The sequence below is a fragment of the Ailuropoda melanoleuca genome, chromosome 8 (genome assembly GCF_002007445.2).
Source record: "Ailuropoda melanoleuca isolate Jingjing chromosome 8, ASM200744v2, whole genome shotgun sequence".
NCBI lineage: Eukaryota > Metazoa > Chordata > Mammalia > Carnivora > Ursidae > Ailuropoda > Ailuropoda melanoleuca.
Genome location: NC_048225.1, coordinates 94,052,639 through 94,068,715, shown reverse-complemented (window position 1 = coordinate 94,068,715; position 16,077 = coordinate 94,052,639). Strand labels below are relative to the sequence as shown.

Here is a 16,077-nt window from a genome sequence, read left to right as displayed (position 1 = left end):
GTTGTATGTTCTTTGTTTCCTTCTTTTCAACCCTGCGCCCTGGACTGGTTTCATGCCAGGTACAACTTAATTTTCTTTACTTGTGTTGCATGGTTCTAGCGCTTTCTCTCTACTCCTCCCGAATCGCTGCCCTCCTTGCCTCTAGACTACCACACTGTCAAAGAGCTTCTTCCTGAAGCCTCACTCAAGTAGTTAAATGTACTGGCTCATAAGCCTGAGGTTTCTTCAGCAAATCAAATCCGAACTTGTAATACTTTATGTTTAAGGCCCTCTGCCACGTGGCTCCTGCTGTCCCTCCACCATCTACATTTGTTCTTCTTCACAGCCCTGACCAGTATTTCCTCTAAGGTGGCAGAGTTCTCAGACACATCCGTTTCCCATCTCACATCTGGGCATCTCTCCTTAGCTCTCACATATCAGTGGTACAGCCTCATTTATGGAGATTAATCAGTTCGGCATTTACTTAAACACAGGCTATGCTACTATGGTTGGCTTTTCCTAGAGAAGTAATTTACAAACGGTGATTAGTTTCTAGGCTCTCACAGACACCCATTAAGCTGATGATGCTGTTGCAGGATGGTATCTGTGTGTGCACAACAGAAAAGAAGCATTACTTACACGTTTGGGTAAGGACCTCTTTGATTTCATCATGATAGCCTGTCCCTAGAGAAGAGCATGCTTGTTTAGAGAACAAGAAATAGAAGCTTGAGATTTTTCTGAGAGTGTTTAGGAACCTTTATGGGTTTGGACATTTGAAAGTTCTAGTTATATTCCCCAGTGTCCAACTTGCCTTTTCTTTGATAGTGTTGGGTCATTAAATCCTTTAAACATATCTACTCTGATTTGCTTTCTGAGGGCACAGCTGAAATGAATACAGAAGAAAACACTGGGGAGAGGAATTTTCTTGAGATAGGTGGGCAAGAACTGAAAAGAGAGGTGTAGGGAAGAAAGATCTGTTAAGAAGGACAGTGAGTGTGTGTGTGTGGTGGTGGTGTTTTGAGGTGGCATTCCTGGGATTGTGACTGAGAAACAAGACAGATGGGAGTATGTATATCACTTCTTGGGGATAAGCCAAGAAGTGGTAAAGAAGAGATGCTGGGCAGAAAGCTGTGCAGGTGGCCCCCAAGGGTGGTTTGTTTGCTGTTGGGGTGGCCTGGGGTTGGGTTGGGGTGCGGACAACATATGGGACCTGAGTGAGAGCTCCGGGGGTGCCCTTCTGAAGGAAGCCTAGCAGCAGGTGGGATGGCCACGCCACACGGAGGGTCTGTGAAATCTTGTCGGATCAGGAAGAAAACCAGAGCTCTGGTGAGGTAGGCGTCTGATGAATTAAATTCACTAAGTGGACCTGTTGGACATATCCTAGCTAATATTTTTTGGGAACTTACTCAGTGCCAGGCCTTAGATAAGCATTTTACATTAAATTTTAATTTAACAACTCTGTAAGGAAGCCTGTCGAAGAGGTTGTGACCCACTCAAGTTCCTCTACCAGTAAATGGCAGAGCTGGGACTGCCCCTGCCCCCCCAGTCTGCTTGATTCAGGATTTCCCAGCATGCTGTCAGGTGAAGGCTATTTGGTCCAGTCCCCACATTTTAAATGTGAAGAGGCAGCCCTGCTGCTTTGTTGCTCAGAACTATGTATCTTTGTGTAGGTGTCTGCAAAACGTATACGATATAGCTAAGAGCACCAGAAAGGGAAACGTTTTGACACTGAATTTTTTGGTTCCCTACAGTTAATTAATGCAGAGGAATTGTCCTAGAAGAGAATGTCCCTGGAAAGCTTCTAAACAGCAGGGCTTCTAGAACTTTCATTTAATCTCTAAGATTGTGTTCACATTTCAGTAGCATTTTTAGGGGTTCAGACTTTGCTAATCACATATTCTTAATGGAGGTGAGGAGGTCATCCAATATAACACCAACATCCTCTGAAAGGAGACACCTAAAACCCAGAGGTTAAAGGTAACTTCCCACTAACGGGAAGACTACCATATGCCCACAAAATTCCGCAAAGAAATTCTAAGGTATTCTAGGTGATGCCAGGTATTTAAAAACAAAGTGTGAGTAGAAATGTTTGAAGCTAGAAATGGTTCTGAAAAATAGTAAGGGGACCTGAGAAGACATTGCTGAGGGCTTGAGCGTGTTGGGGATTGAAAGCGTAAGTGCCTGCTTCTGGATCCCTTAGGTTGCAGGAGACCAAACTCCCTGAGCAACTTTTAGGTCATTACCAGTGGGTGCTCTGGGTGGACCACTGACTTCTGACCTCCTGTTTTATGAATGCCAATGTTTGTATCTTTTTCCGCTCTCTCTTAGCCTGAAGAAAGGAGTTCGTGCATGGTGGATTATGAGCCAGGCTGTAGGGACAAGTAACTTTGTAAACTGGTGTTAATGGGGCTGGCTGTGCCTGAGGGAGGCATGGAGTCTCAGTGGTCCCAAGACCTGGGTTTGAGTGCTGGCTCAGTTATTTCTGATGGTGTGGCCTTATTATGCCTCACACTTGTCATCTGTAAAATGCCTCTCTCTCTTGCTCCACCTTCTTCACTAGGGTGTTGTGAAGATAAAATGAGATCATGTGTGAATTCTGATTCTTGGCATTACTGTCCCATATGAGATGTGCTTGCTTGGGGCTTCAAATTTTGCTCCGATTTTAATTTGGCATCCATAGTGAGACATATTTGAGAGGCTTAAGTAAAGCAGTGAGAGCCATTTAACTAACTCTTTGTTACTTGGGAGCTGATTATTTGATTTGTAGAATTTTAGGACTTCCTCTCACCTGCTCTACTACTTAGTGCACTCTGATGGGAGGCAGGTGGGGGGCTGTGGGAGCTCATAGGGAAGACCTGCCCACCCCAGGGAAGGCAGGGCATGTGCGTGTGTGCGCACGCACGCATTTTGGATGTGGGATGCATAAAGTCACTGGCAGAAGGAAGTGTGACTGGGGTTATATCCGTATCGCCTTAAATAGTGATGGGTCCCTGAGAGAGCAAGTGAACTGATATGATGCTGTTCCCTAGTGTCATGTCTATGGCTTAATGTTTTTATTTCTGTTTCTCTTCCTAGAAACTCTCAGTGTATCTGCCTGGACCCTTTGTCACAAGGAACAATGCTGCCCCGATGGGAACTGTCTTTTTACCTGCTTGCTTCACTAGGCTTCCACTTATATTCTTTCTATGAAGTTTACAAAGCTTCCAGAGGTAAGGTCCCAGCTTTCCTGACCTTCTATCAAGAAAGGAAGGAGGAGGGAAGTATTCAGAGGTAGAAGATTCAGAAAGATTGTCTAATGGGCTCGGGATGACTTGGACCCTGCTTTGCTTTCCCCTCTCTGGGACACTTTGAGTCCATGACCTGAGTCAGTGTAGTTTTCCACCCCAATCCTGGATCTTGGAGGGGATCCTGTGGTGGTCTTCTGTGAGAAGAGGGTTTGATTCCATGGCTATTGAAGTCTGTGGACGTGATCTGCAGTAACCTCTTCCATCTGTCTTCCATCATCATTGCTCTCAGACATGTGGAGGCAGCTCATGGTATTGGAGGCCCAGACTCCTTTCATCCTTTTGTTCTTCTGTGTTTAGTGCTTTGTATGCTGTTGAAGGAGAATCATCACCAAATCCACATTCCAGGCTATACGAAAGGGGATGGGAACCCTCCTGTCCTTTAAGGGGAGCTCACAAGTTACCCTTATCACTTCTGCTCATCCCCAGTTGGCCAGTGCCAGGTCTTATGGACACAGCTGGGAGGCTGGGAAACATCATCTTTACCTTGGTGGCCATGTGCCACTCAGGGTTCCCATGCTATGGAAGAATGGGAGAAAGAAATGAGGAGGGTCCATGATGGTCTCTTCCCTCGTCAGGGACAGTTTTTTAGAGGAGATGGAGGTTACTGGGCTTTGTCGTAAGATAGAACAGGAGCCAGCCGAGTAGAGGAGACGTCAGAGGATCTGTGGAAACTGAGGAGTTTGCAGGCAAATGGACAAACCTTTGGGGTGTAAGGAAGCATAGCATGGTCTGGCAACTACAAACCACTCAGTGGGACTGGAGTGTAGAGAGTGGGGGGACGGGTAGGATTGAGCTTAGATCAAAAAGCAGGGAAGAGCTGGGAAAGACATTGGATACTTATGTGAGGAGTTTGGCAGGAGAGTATTCTGAAAAGTCACTTAAGATGGCAAAAAGTGGGTTTTGGGAAGCACAGTTGAGAGTGCTCTGCTCTGAATACCTGCCTCCTCATGTATCACTGGGACTGATTTGGATATGCATCCCCAGGATTGACTTCTCTCCCATTCTGCATGTGTCCCACTCAAAACCATCGGCTTGGTTGCAGAGACAGACCATCTACAGTAGATGAGGACTGTTCTTTTGTCTAGGCTGGCCAAATAGTTGCATCCTTCTGCTGGAGCCTCCGAGCTCCCAGGGCCCGTGTGGGGGAGCTAACCCTGCTCTCTGTCAGGCACCATATTAGATACTACATGTACCTTGTCTCATTCAATCTTAAGAACGCCCTACGAGATGGTATATTACTTCAAAGATAAGCTTGGCAGCAGAAACACAGCCTCCAACATAACCGTTCAAGGCATGTATGGTGTCCAGATAGCATCAAAGAGCCTGGGTCCTTCTACCATGTCCCTCTGCCATCTTTGTCATGTGGCTTCACCTCATGATGTAAGGTGGCTGCTTCAGCTCCAGCTGTCATGTTCCCTTTTCTCCCAGAAGGAAGGATGGAAGGGAAGGGGAGGACAGGCCCTCTTCTCTGAGTATGACTTGAAAGTTGCTTACATCATTTCCATTGACATACCATTTGCTTGAACCCGGTCCTGTAGCCCTCACATCAGCTGTGAGGGGAGCAAGTAAATGTAATCTTTGGTGGAAGTACATTTATCCAGTTAAAGTAAAGGGTTCTGTTATAGAGGAGGAAAGAATGGATATTAGCTAATCAGTAGTCTTTTCCATAAATGGATGTCAGTTTTCCAGATTTTCGCCATTCTAGTAGGTGTGTAGTGGTAGCTCATTGTTTTAATTTGCATTTCCCTGATGACATGCGATGTGGAGCTTCTTCATGTGCTTATTGCCATATATATCTAATCTTTTTTGGTGAGGTGTTTGTTCAGGTCTTTTGCCCATTTTTTAATTGGGTTGTTTATTTTCTTATTCTTGAGTTTTAATAGTTCTTTGTATATTTTCTTCCAGCCTTTGGCTTGTCACCTTATTCCCTTGACAGTGTCTTTTACANACATCAGGCTCCTCCGCTATGAGCCTGCTTCTTCCTCTCCCACTCCCCCTGCTTGTGTTCCCTCTCTCACTGGCTGTCTCTATCTCTGTCAAATAAATAAATAAATAAATCTTTAAAAAAAAAATACTTCCTAGAGCCAAGGTCATCTAGATTTTCTCTTAATGTTGTCTTCTAAGAGTTCAGTGGTATTGCATTTTATATTTAGATCTGTAATATCCATTTTCAGTTAATTTTTGTGAACAGTGTAAAATCTGCATCTAGATTCATTTTTTTGAATGTGGATGTCCAGGTCCAGCATTTGTTGAAAGACCATCTTTCCTGTGTTGTATTACCTTTGCTCCTTTGTCAAAGGTCAGTTTACTGTATTTATGTGGGTCTTTTTCTAGGCTTTCTATTCTGTTCCATTCATTTATTTGTTCTTTCACTAATGCCACAGTCTCTTGAATACTGAGGCTTTATAATAAGTCTTGAAATTGGATGGTATTAGTCCTCTGACTTTGTTCTTCTCCTTCAATATTGTGTTGGCTATTCTGGATCTTTTGCCCCTCCATATAAACTTTAGAATCATGTTGTCAGTATCCACAAGGGAACTTGCTGGGATTTTGATTCAGATTGCATTGAATGTATAGATGAAGTTGGGTAGAACTGACATCTTAACAATATTGAGTCTTCCTATCCATGAACATGGAATATTTCTCAATTTTTTTTGTTTTTTGTTTTTTATTTTTCATCAGTTTTCTAGTTCTCCTAACATATAACTTGTATATATTTTGTTAGATTTATACCTAAGTATTTCACTTTTTAGGGTGCTAATGTAAATGGTATTGTATTCTTAATTGTAAATTTCACTTGTTCATTGCTGATGTACAGGAAAGTAATTGACTTTTGCATATAAATCTTGTATCCTGCAACCTTGCTATAATCACTTATTGGTTTGAAGAATTTTTTNTAATCACTTATTGGTTTCAAGAGTTTTTTTGTAGATTTTTTGGATTTTCTACATAGGTATTTGTATTATCTGCATTCAAAGACAATCTATCTTTCTTTCTTTCTTTCTTTTTCTTTCTTTCTTTCTTTCTATTTGGTCTACCTTTTTTTTTTTTAAAGATTTTATTTATTTATTTANTCTTTCTTTCTTTCTTTCTTTCTTTCTTTCTTTCTTTTCTTTCTTTCTTTTCTTTCTTTCTTTTCTTTCTTTTCTTTCTTCTTTTCTTTCTCTACCTTTTTTTTTTTTAAAGATTTTATTTATTTATTTGACAGAGAGATAGAGCCAGAGAGCACAAGCAGGAGAATGGCAGAGGGAGAGGAAGAAGCAGGCTCCCCGCTGAGCAGGAAGCCCTACCAGAGCTCAATCCCAGGCCCCTGGAATCATGACCTGAGCCAAAGGCAGATGCCTTACCGACTGAGCCATCCAGGCGCCCTCCATTCTGTATATCTTTTATTTCATTTTCTTACTGCACTAACTAGGACTCCCATTATGATATTGAAAAGGAGTGGTGAGAGGGGACACTTTTGCCTTTTTTCTGATCTTAGCAGGAATGCTTTCTGACCATGAAGTATGATGTTCACTGTAGGTTTTTTGTAAATGTTCTTAATCCAGTTGAGGAAGTTCCCTTCTATTTCTAGTTTGCTGAGCGTTTTTAATTGTAAATGGGTGTTGGATTTTGTCAAATGCTTTTTGTGCCTCTATTGAGATGACCGTGTGGCTTTTCTTTTTTGGCTTGTTGATGTTATAGATTACACTAACTCATTTTTGTGAGTCTTTGTCTGTGAGTTTATTTTTAACAAACCTCTGTTGGACTCAGCAGGGCAGGTCCTCTGCTGTGTGTGTTGTTAGCGGGAGCTGCAGTCATCTGGTGGCTCACTCATGTGGCTAGCCAAGACCTCAGTGGGGGGCTGTCAGCTAGCGTGCAGAGGTTCTCTCTGCATGGCTCTCCACATGGCTTATATTTCTCCTCACAGGACAGCTGGGTTCAAGAGGGGATTATTGCAAGTGCACAAAAGCAGAAGCTGCAGATCTCTTGAAGCTCAGCCTGGAAAGTTGTACAGTCCACTTCCGCCTCATTTATTGGTGAAAGCAAATCACAGCCCCAGTCCAGATTCAAGGGCGGTAAAGACTACACCTCTTTATGGCTGGAGCAACGTGCACGTACATGGAATTTATGGCAGTCATCTTAGGAGTCCATCACCATGGGTGTTGTCCTTTTTTACCCAGATGAGGATGCAGAGGCTGAAAATTTAACTTATCCAAGGTCACACATCTAATGAGTTCTAATGGAACTGGGTTTAAACTCAGAGGCGTCCAACCCGATGCCCAATATTTTGTTCTATTCAGCCATTTATATTTATCGATAATTTAATTCCTAAAGCACCTCGCTTTAAAAGGGGAGGCCTTTCTGTCTATTCTACTATAAAATTTAAAATTTTATCCAAAAACTGGAATAAAATGTTTCCTTTCTGTGTCATGCTGGCTGCTGAGATGGCGGTGGGAGGGGCTGCTTCTGTGGATAGTAGGAAGCCTTTCTGCACCTCAGCTGATCCAGAGGCTTTCATGCTGTTTGACTTACTAGTGACCACTCCCTAGCCTGAAGCTTCTTTTATTCTGTTTTTCCTTTAAATGTCAGTGCCAAAGTGTTTCTCAGGTTACTCCCAAGAAATGTCTTCTTTCTCTAATACTTTTGCCAGTTCAGCTCATGGAAGCCGGATCCCCCTGTCTTGCCAAAGTGTGTTTAATGGTGCAATGTTAAGTCTGCTTGGCTCCATGTCATACTGTCTAATTCGGGAAAAAGTGCTACTTAGCCTCATGATAGAAGTAGGTCACTGGGAAAACTGTCTCTTCTGTAAACTTTTTTGGGATGTTTGTATCTGGAGCAAACAGAGTGCCTAGAACATATTACAGGCTCAAAACTTACCCGTTAAGTGAAATGCCACCAGTGGGCATGTGCACGGCTGCTTTCTCTGGGCGCAGAACAGACATCTTGTTCACGGCACTCTGTCTGGGGAAGCAGGGCTGTCAGGCCATTAGGGACAGCAGACTGATTTTAATGGCCTTTGTCAAATGGAATCTTTGGGTAAATTCACAGCAGGGACTGAACAGAACACCCCTTCTTCCTCCCGACTCTACCAGGCGTAGAGTCATATGGAAATACTGGGGGTGGGGTGGTGGTGATCTGCTATGCTTGGTGACTTCTCCCCTGGAGCTCTGCAGCTCTGTGGCTAATCCAGACCCACTGTGTCAAGTTTATGCCCTTGTGGTTTGGTAGATGTAGAAACACTTTTATGTCCCTCTGCGTGCACTTAACATGAGGAAAGATGAGATCTGCCATGCAGTAACCTTGAAAGAGTTCATGCTCCCACCTAAAAGAGGCCCATATATTGTTGTGTTCATTATCAGTTTGATGTAGTTCTTGAAAAGAGTTGAATTGCCATCAGTAAAAACCTGAGTGATCGGAGGTCATCTGGGAAAGCAGCTGGGAGGGGAAGTCTTAGACCACTTGGTTTATATTCCAGTTTATTTCTTCTTGTACCTATTTTGACATTTTGTAGCTTTCCAAGGATTTCTGCATTTATGTAGGTTTTCAACTTGATTAGCATACTGTGGTTCATAATACTCGTATTTAAATTTTTTTTTGTTTCTGTAGTTCTGCTTTCCTCTCTTACTGTGTATTTTGTTTTACATCATCTCCTTCCCTCCCTTCCCTTCCTCTTATTTTTTTGCTTTGATCAATTGTGCCAGAGAGCTTAGCGATCTTTCCAGCTTGTGGCTTTGTTCAGTTTCTCAGTTGTTTCCTTTTGTTCTCCAATTCACTGATTTCTGCTCTTATTATTTCTTATTGTTTCTTTGGATTTGCTCTGTTCCTTTTGATTCTAACTGTGTGAGTTGAATGTGTAGCTCACTTATTTTGTAAGGAATCTATTTGTATTGTTGTATGATACCTGATAGCTTTTTTCAGAAGGATTTTCAGAAGAAGGGTTTCCAAAAGAGGCATTGCAGAGTCCAGCTACATGAATATTTTTAAGGTTCTTGATAGACTCCCCAGACTGCTCTCCAGGAAGGTTTGCCAATAATACTTTTTCTTTTGGAGAGTGTCCCTCTTCTTGGGTCTCAGCCAGTTGAGCCTTTCTTCTTTAGCCCATCTCACATGTATTTGGTATATGATTGAAGTGAAAAGTTAAGTTATTTTTTCCCAAATAGATAACCAAACAGGATTAACTGTTTCTTTCCATATTGAATTATGATGCAATCTTGATCATTGCTAAATTCTTTTTTTTAAAGATTTTTTTTTTAATTAGAGAGCACGTACACACATGTGCATGTGGGTTAGTGGGGGAAGGGTGAGAGGGGGAGAGAATCTGAAGCAGACTCCTCGCAGCACAGGGTGGGGCTCGATCCCGAGACTGGGAGATCAAGACCTGAGCCAAGACCAAGAGTCAGCTGCTTAATCGACTAAGCCACCCAGGTGCTCCTATCATTGCTAAATTCTTATATATACACCAGATTGGGGAAGGGGAGCTGTCTTTTATGTTTCATTGATTTCTCAATCAATTCATACATCATTACTGCACTGTTTTAATTAAAAATGCTTTGTAAAATATTGAGTATCTGGTGGAATAAGTTACTACTCATCGTTCTTCATTTCCTCACTTAGCTTTTCTCACTGGTTTATTCTTCCATATACATATTTGAAACTGTTCTGAAAAAAATCTCATTAGGGTTTTAATTAGAATTAAAAGAACCCTAGAAATTAATTTGTAAATAATTAATATTCTTATAATGTATTTTTCCACCCACGGATATGGTATTTTTTCTTTATTCATTCAGGGTCTTCTGTTATTTCCGTTAGTAAAGGTTGCTGGTCTTCTTCATAACAGGTCCTGCTAAGGGGCGCCTGGGTGGCTCGGTCGTTAAGTGTCTGCCTTCAGCTCAGGTCATGATCCCAGGGTTCTGGGATCGAGTCCTCCATGGAGCCCCACATCAGGCTCCCTGCTCAGCAGGAAGTGTGCTTCTCCCTCTCTCACTCCCCCTGCTTGTGTTCCCTCTCTTGCTGTCTCTCTCTTTGTCAAATAAATAAAATCTTAAAAAAAAAAAACCCCACAAAAAAACAGGTCCTGCTAAAATTCCTATTCAGAGTATTTGAGTCTTTTTTTTTTTCTTTTATGATTGGGAAATTTTCCAGTTATATTTCCTATAATTTGTAATTGATTATTTCTGGTCTAAAGGTATTTATTTTGGTTTATGTATGTTAAATTCCAACAATTTATTGAATTCTCTTAATGTTCCATTAATTTATTTTTGATTTTCCTAATTTTTGTGTTTAGATACTATCATCTGCAGATCATACTAATGGTTTTGCTTTATCTATTGCTTAGATGGAACTTTTAGAACAATATAGTAGTTGGGAAAGAATGCTATTTTTATTTTAATTCTAATTTTAATGGAAATCCCTATATTGTTTCTACCGTTACTGAAAAGTTGAATAAACTTTGCTTTTTTTTTTTTTTTTTTTAAATCGTGCTAAGGAATCTGGCTAGCTCCCTTTAACTAAAATTTTAAAATCGGCAGTAAATGTTGAATTCATTTTTAAAGCACCTATTCAAATGATTGCATAGTTTTTCCCTCTCAAGCTGTTGACATGTTCTCAAGTTACACGTTTTCCAGTACGGCTTCTATGGATTCCTACAACCAACCTATGACCACGGTAGTTTTAAATACACTGCTTGTTTCCAAGTTTTTTTTAAATTATTGATTTCTTTTTTTTTTTTTTTAAAGATTTTATTTATTTATTTGACAGAGATGGAGACAGCCAGCGAGAGAGGGAACACAAGCAGGGGGAGTGGGAGAGGAAGAAGCAGGCTCATAGCAGAGGAGCCTGATGTGGGGCTCGATCCCATAATGCCGGGATCACGCCCTGAGCCAAAGGCAGACGCTTAACCGCTGTGCCACCCAGGCGCCCCTAAATTATTGATTTCTAAGTGAGATTGGTTGGCCTGTAGTTTTGTTTTTTGTTTCATCAGATTTTAATATCAATTCTGTTAACTTTATAAAATGAATGGGGAAGTTTTTCATTTTTTTGTGCATGCTGTGAAACTGTTTACATAGTGTACGAGACGTCAGCCTCAGAGTTTGATATTCACTTGTAAGTTTGTCTATGCGTGGAGTCTTTGGAAATAGATTCACTGAAAACTTCAGTGTCTTTCAGTTATTTCAGGTTAAATTTAGGTTTTCTTAAGTCAGTTTGAGTAATTTGTATATATATATATATATTTTTTTTCGATTTTATTTTTATGTAATCTCTACACCCAACGTGGGGCTCGAACTCAAAACCCCGAGATTAAGAGTTGCATGCTCCACCAGCTGAGCCAGCCGGGCGCCCCTACATTTTTCCTTTTCATTGAAATTTTCAAATGTATTAATATCCAGTTGAGGATCATATAATGTTTTGAAACACACTGGTCTCATTTTTTCTGTTTTAGGGAATTTACCAAAGGTTTTGTCCACTTAGTGGATTTGTTCTTTTTTTTTTTTTCCCCCCAAAAAATGATCTCTTGGGTTTATTTATGAATTCTACCTTTTTTTTTTTTTTTTCCTGTGACAGTTACTCCCTATTGAACAGTAGGCCATCCTAGATCCTTTTGGCTTTCCAGAGCCCAGGCTCAAATTTTATGCCATGGCTCTCTTCCTGAAAAGTTGGATATTAGGGACATTTTTATAAACAGAGTGGTATTTTCCATAAATTTGCATTTCTATTTCGCAGACACTTTATTTTCATTTTTAAAAGTCTTGAGTGAGCAGAGGTTAATGTTTCTCTAAATAAACTGTAGCCCCAGGAAGCCCCGATATTTAAGCAAGTATGAACAAATGATTTGAGTTGCATGTCCAGATTCTTTGTGTATATAGTAGGTGTTCTGAGAGTGGAATGCAATTACAGTTGAGCATTTTCACCTTCTACCTTCTGTTTATTCCTAAATTCCCCTGTTCTTATCACTTATCACTAGTCTTAGTTTATAAGGAAAGGAGATAGCACATTTAGATTCTTCTTTGTGTTAATATATCACACTAACCACTCACGAGGGGTGGGCTTTGTAATCAGTCAGGAGGTAGTTTTTCCCACTTGCTTTTGTGACTGGAGGAATTTGGTTGCAAGACAGCTGGCAACTCTGTAGGGCCCAGTTCAGGGTGAGCAGCACTGGGGGGTAATGGAGGCTACCCCTGGTCCTGTCTTTGAACAGTTGGCCTTGCCCTTGGAACCATGGGAGGGGCCACCAGGGGCCTTTCAGTTAACAGGTCTTCCATGAAAGGACCCAAGAGCCGAGGACTGGGCAGTCGGCCTTGATGGCCGGCATCAATAGCGTGTGTCACACTCAGGCTCAGGGATCTGTTTGGCAGTGCTTCCTGCTATGGTTCACCCTGTTTCCCCTTTCACCTCTGGCCAGGGGTTGTAGGAAACATTAGAGCTCCTGCTTTCCTACTGGGAACTCAAGCTTGCTGGCCCACCCCTTCTGCTCAGGCTTGCATGGGCCTTCTCCTCCTATGTGGATGCTGGCCCTTGGGGTGGGGGGTGTAGTGTTGGCTTCCAGAGAGTTGACTTTCTCTCTCTCTCTCTCTTTTTTTCTTTTTTTTAAGACTTATTAGAGAGAGAGTGGGTAGAGGGAGAAGCAGGCTTCCCCCTGAGCAGGGAGCCCGATGCAGGGCTCAATTCCAGGATCCTGGCATCGTGACCTGAGCTGAAGGCAGATGCTTAACCGACTGAGCCGCCCAGGTGCCCCGAGAGTTGACTTTCTTTCCTTTTTTAAAAAATTTATTCGGGGGGTGGTGATAGCACAGAGGGACAGAGGGAGAAGCAGACTGCCCACTTGATCAGAGAGCCCGACACATGATTCGATCCCAGGACCCTGAGATCATGACCGAGCTGAAGGCAGATGCTAAACCAACTGAGCCACCCAGGCTCCTGCACCCAGAGTCGACTTTCTTAACACCTATAGTAAACTTGTCACAGTGACTTGGGACAGGGCCTCAGCTGTAGTGCGTTTGAAGGCAACCCTCAGTGTTAGACTTCACAGCTCCTCACTCCTCCAGCTAGTGCTCCCTGTTGTCCTGTCAAACACAAAAGAACATGCCCAGAGCTTATGGCTTCCTCTTTGCCTGAGTGTTTCCATCTACATCTGGGACTGCTTCCCCCTCTCTCGGGAGCCTTAAGGATTCCCAGGCCGATCACATGCCTGCTGGCTTTCCTTGAAAGACCCCAGAGTTCTTTCAGGTGAGTAGCAGGTGAGCAGCCTTATTAGGGAGATTTGAAAGCCATTTATGTTATATGTCACTTTGTATCCTATTTACATATATGATTTGCTTTTGCTTGGGCTATTTCTACATCGACTTTTCATTCCCTGAGTGGGAATTGGGAGAGGGGAGGGGGGGTGCTTCTCAAGAGTTGTCATGGGAAAACCAGCACCTGTCATCCTTCTATATGACATTGTATATATGAATTTTTGGGAGTTGGCTATCATTAAATTCTCTTATCTGGAGAAGCCCATCTTTTCTGCTCCCTTTCTCTACTCATTTACTGCCACAGTCTGCTGTACCCAGCGGCTTCCTAGAGAAATAAAGAATCAGTAGGAGCTGATTGGAATTTTTCAAATGCATAGAAACAGCAGGACATGTTAAGCTATGATTGGGTGTGCTAGTCCCTGGCAGTGGCTTGTGTCAGACGAGGGTGTATATGTGTTTCCTCCTCTTCCTGATTATTGCCCTCTAATTATCCCTACCCCACCCCAGAAATGGTTTCCTATCAAAATGTTGAGGGTGAAAGGGGTAGATTAGTTAGTGCTCTTAAGTAAATGGTTTACCACCACAGCTCATTGGCATCGATTAATATGCAAATCCTCTCACTCAGTAGGTAGAATGGGGCTTTGATGTATCCTCTTGTTGGGTGGTGGTCAGAGTGGGGACAATCAACAGCTGATTTAGTAATGAGGGTTCATCAACAGAAATTGCTTCATTTCTGTGCTCTGAGGCAGTTTTGTGGAGCGCAGAATTTTGGTAAATAGAACCAGGGCACCTCGAAGAAGGAGCTGGCTCTGCCCGACAGTCAGGCCTGTGTGGTGTGGAGAAAATTGCTCAGGCAGAGAAGGCTTCTCTCCGTTTGCAGGTTCCTTTTGCTTGAGTGTATGTGAAGAATGATGAAAACTTTTGTCCTGAGTCCTGAGTGAGGATATGGGATCTCTAGCTGAAGGGTCTCATCAGAGAAATTCTGATGGCCGAAGCTCTTTAGGTAAAGATTTCCACTACAGGTTCTCAGCTGCTGTTCTCCTGTATCAACCAAATTCTGTAGCAGCGCTTTTTCAACTAACTTAAGGCAGTTTGAAGACAGTGAATTCCAAAGAGGTTGCGAATGTATGTTGTATAGCATTTGTTAATGTGAAGAAATCAGATAAGGGTGAGTTAGAGAAATTCTCCAAACCCGAGAGAGGATTTTTGGTTTAGAGCTGTGCTGTCCAATACTGTAGCCATTAGCTGTACAAGCACTTAAAATGTGGCTTGTATTTACATATTGAGATGTGGCTTGTTATTTACAAATTGAGATGTGCTGTAAGGATAACATGTATATTGGATATTGAAGAATTAGTTAGAAAACGGGACGTAAAATGACACATTTGTAATAGTTTAATACTGATTCTGTGTTGAAATAAATAAAATATGCTAAAATTAATCTTTTTTTTACTTTTTAAAATTGTGTCTCAGTATTTCAGTTGGGCAGCCCCAGACAGGATTTCATTATTCTCCTACCTGCGTAGGCTTCCTTTTTCCCACTAGAGGGAGCAGCGTTCCAGTTTCAGGAAGTCCGGTGCTTTAGCGTGTAAATTTCACTGCTTCTGAATGTATTCTTTTAAAAAAGAAGCAAAAAACAAAACAAAACAAAAAAAACCAAAACCCCAAAACCCCAGACATATTTCTGCTTGGTTTCAGTTCTGCACAATTCTGATGTTTCTGGAGGTTGCTCTTTGTATGTACGTGAAGGCAAAACAGAAGAGGCAAGAGGCAGAGAGCTTTTCCATCCTCTTTGTGTTAATGAATTTTAGGAGGTTCCTGTTAACGTCTTTGTTGGATTGCAGTAGTTTGCTGTTTGTTTGTTGGCTCTTCCCGGGACTTGAGTCTGTGCACAATTGAGCGCGTGTGCACACACACAACGTGACGTGTGTGCAGCTGTAACAGAAAGNTTGTGTTAATGAATTTTAGGAGGTTCCTGTTAACGTCTTTGTTGGATTGCAGTAGTTTGATGTTTGTTTGTTGGCTCTTCCCGAGACTTGAGTCTGTGCACAATTGAGCGCGTGTGCACACACACAACGTGACGTGTGTGCAGCTGTAACAGAAAGGACCAGGGCCCTGCTGCAATCACACAGCTCCACAGCGCCCCCTGGACCGGGTGGGATGCAGTGGGAATGTGTCCTGGAGCTGGGCCGTGGGGCACCCTGGGCCAGCGCTCACCACCCCACCTTTTCCTGTTGTTCCAGGGGCAGTGTTGCCCGTGGTTGGAGGCTGGGGCCCCTCCAGTTTGTGTGAATCTGCCCCTGGATCCTACTGTGAAACCAGTGTCTTTTCAGGATTATGTTTTACTGACTCCACACTCTCCTGGTTTTCCTGCAATCTTTCTGGGCAGTGCCTTTTTGGTTCTTCTGTGGTTTTGTAGGTTTGTTGGTCTGATAAGCATTGGTTTTCCCTTGTTTGTATAATCTGAGCCTTTTGGGGCGATTTCAGACATTCTGGTGGCTTCATCACTACCCTTATGCTGAGGACCCCCTAGTCTTCACCTCCAATTTAGAGTACTCTTTTGAGCTCTATCCATTCCCATTGGGCTGCCTACGGGA

At 42.4% G+C, this 16,077-nt stretch overlaps 1 protein-coding gene across 1 annotated transcript in view; it reads left to right on the top strand.

Moving 5' to 3' along the window:
• Positions 1 to 3,082: 3,082 nt before the first annotated feature.
• HHAT (hedgehog acyltransferase) overlaps positions 3,083 to 16,077 on the top strand; it is a 306,415-nt gene continuing 293,420 nt past the window's right edge. The window contains exon 1 of the mRNA XM_034667656.1: positions 3,083 to 3,188. Coding sequence (XP_034523547.1) covers positions 3,098 to 3,188 — 91 coding nt within the window. The 5' untranslated portion in view covers positions 3,083 to 3,097. The remainder of the gene's footprint in view (positions 3,189 to 16,077) is intronic.